The sequence below is a fragment of the Thermobia domestica genome, chromosome 7, assembly GCF_964235325.1.
Source record: "Thermobia domestica chromosome 7, izTheDome1.hap1.1, whole genome shotgun sequence".
Taxonomy (NCBI): Eukaryota; Metazoa; Arthropoda; class Insecta; order Zygentoma; family Lepismatidae; genus Thermobia; species Thermobia domestica.
This window is the reverse complement of record NC_137460.1, coordinates 214,389,061-214,391,822: the sequence shown is the minus strand read 5'-3', so window position 1 is coordinate 214,391,822 and position 2,762 is coordinate 214,389,061. Positions and strand designations below refer to the sequence as shown.

Below are 2,762 nucleotides of genomic sequence, written 5' to 3'. Positions count from 1 at the left end.
TAATGCTGCTAACATATCCGCCAGATTGACGCCTCCCATATGAGTATTGTAATGCTTTACTATTTGTGGACATGCCACATCGATCTTATCCCCATCTCGTTTGCTGTAACGTTTTGATGTAGACACAGGATATGAATCCACGTACGAACTACCCAAATGTACTGATCTATTATCATACCACTTTACACATACCGTCTTATTTTCATTATCTACCATTTGGCAGAAGCTTCCCCTACCTTCGCGTGCTAATTCTTTATCGGTTTTCATCTGACAACCATTCAATATGTTTGAACGCATTGTTTCAAGACTTAAAATTCCTAGTTCATTTCGCAGGTAACGCATAAGTTGGAAGGAAGAGAAAAAGTTATCGAAGTACAGATACCGTTAAGTGGGGTGAATAGGAACGGTTTTTCAACTTCCAACCAAATTATTTTAAAACTGCTTGGTCAATAAAAATAACGTATTGGTCTCAAATGACAGTCTTTATGGGGCAATAGAACTGTGACAAATATTAAATCCCCTTTCCTTTTATTACATGTTTTATTTTAAAAAATATTGGTTGTTCCTATTCACCTGCCAAGTGGGGTGAATAGGAACAAGCATTTATTTTTTGTTTACTTTCCTATTGTACCGCCCGAAATATCAATAGGAACAAAAAAATAGTTTTTAAAAATATTTATTGAAAAAGGAATGATTCAAAGACATTTATATCACAAACATAAACATAATGAGGAGTTGACAATACCGTACAGTTACAGTTCAGATACCAGCATTGCAATTGACGGGAAATATCATCATTCCTCTACAGTAAGGCTTGGGCAGCGGGAGTTTCCCTTTTACCTGCCCAAAATGAAAATCGGATACATCTGGAACGTCGGGAAAACCATACACGAATCCACTGTGTTCCCTAGTAGATCTGCCGCGCAAGAACGTTGCTGTAAGACTTCCATTTCTTTTGGAAAGAACTTTACCGATGAACAACTTTTCAACATTAGGCCTCATAGCTCTGGATGTTTCAGCTACAGGAAAAGACACTAACAGCCAGTTGTTCTCTGAAATGTCGTCATAGTTAACATCTGTTACTATCGGTAAAAATGTTTCCTGCTTCCCCTTGTCCTCCTCTTCATAGTCACTTTCGATTGCTTTTTACTCTATCTCAATATCGTCTTCTGAAAAATCTAGGTCATCTGGGTCTTCCTCATCAAGGGAAACACTTTTTCCGGCTTCAACAGACAATTTCTTTGGAACTCTTTGTGGAATGCAACTCCCATATCGCATTTCTTTGAACATTTCCAACAGTGATCCGTCCAACGCTGCAATATTTCCTGAAGCTTCAGGATCTGCACCGGGAAGCTGCTTGAGAATCTGATCTCTGTCTATAGGAAATATTCCACATTTGCGAAAACCAGACTTTATACTTGCAGTAGAATGTTCTTCAATGGTTGTCAGAAGCTCTGCAAAAAGCCTTGGGAATATATCTTTCCGAAGAGCTGATTCTCGGATACCAGGGCCTCTTTTCCACTTGAAAATGAGTTCCCGCCATTTCCTCTTGAGAGGGGCAAAAAATGCAACATCAAGTGGTTGAGTTAAGTGTGTTGAATTGGAAGGAAGGAATATAAATTTTATGTTATTTTCAGAGCAAAGACGAATTGATTCAACTGACAGATGTGCTGAGAGATTGTCTCCGATGAGTGCTTTAGGACCATTTAACTTTCTGAAGTATGGGAGGGCGACAGTTTGTATCCAATCGTCAAAAGTGCGACTGTCAAACCAACCCGATCTGGTACAGTTATATCTTACTTCCGGACGTCCTCCGAGCTTCCATGTGTTGTACATGTTTACCGCTTTGTAGACAGCGTATGGAGGCAGCAAAACTCCGCTTGCTGATGCTGCAAACATAACGGACGTAGCTGACTTACTATGATTCATCACCCTCTCCGGGTACTTACATCCACGTTTAACAACAACTTTTGATCTTCCAGGATCATCTGTAAGATTACTTTCATCATAGTTTACAATGTTTTCAGCAGGAATCCTGTTAAGCTCCTTCTCCAAATTGTCAAAATATGCACTTATGACTTCAGGAGACACTGAAGCCCTAGCTTTCTTGATGTTTTGGCTTAGCCGAACTGCCAATTTTGCCGAATGACGTAGAAGAAAACCACGAGCAAATTTTTTCTCCGGAAAATTGTTTTTGAACTTTGGAACTGTTTTCCCACATTTGTCCAGATATCCTTTGATCATAAGCCTTATGTCATACACTTCTAGGGGATAACCCCAATCTGCACACTTTACAATTCTGTCAACAATCATTTTTTCATTTTTTGTTAGCACTGTTTGACCTCCTTGAGACTTTACGTTAGAATGTTTTACATGTCTGTGTAAAACTGTTGTGGGCATGTCGTATTTGTCACTTACACTTCTGTACGTTAATCTGTTAACGATAATGTCCCTTTTAGCCTTTTCCAACAGATCCTTTGGATATTTGCGATATTTTTTGGCACGGGGATCTGGTTTATAAACTCGAGGCATTCTGTTCCTATTCACCTGCCACTCTCAAGAATGCTGTTGTTATTTACAGAAGTGTGTTAACATCAAATTATATGATTTCGAAACTAGTTTTGCACGTTCAACCTCGAAGTGCACTCATAAACAAATGATTTGAAGTACCATACAACAAATTGCTTGGAGCGCCACCTTTGGAGTGAACAAAGTTAAACTTAGTTCACAATTATCAACAAGAATGCGGCTAAAAATAGTTG

General features: G+C 38.9%; 1 protein-coding gene across 1 annotated transcript; it reads right to left on the bottom strand.

The window, feature by feature from the left end:
* Positions 1–1,146: 1,146 nt before the first annotated feature.
* On the bottom strand, positions 1,147–2,532 carry LOC145689523 (uncharacterized). Its single transcript, XM_081763700.1, has one exon. It carries the CDS (start codon positions 2,530–2,532, stop codon positions 1,147–1,149), a length of 1,386 nt encoding a protein of 461 aa, XP_081619826.1.
* Between the last annotated feature and the right edge of the window lie 230 nt (positions 2,533–2,762).

What these genes read in the sequence shown, in the direction of transcription:
- LOC145689523 (XM_081763700.1), bottom strand. Translation starts at nt 2,532, where the DNA reads ATGCCTCGAGTTTATAAACCAGATCCCCGTGCCAAAAAATATCGCAAA.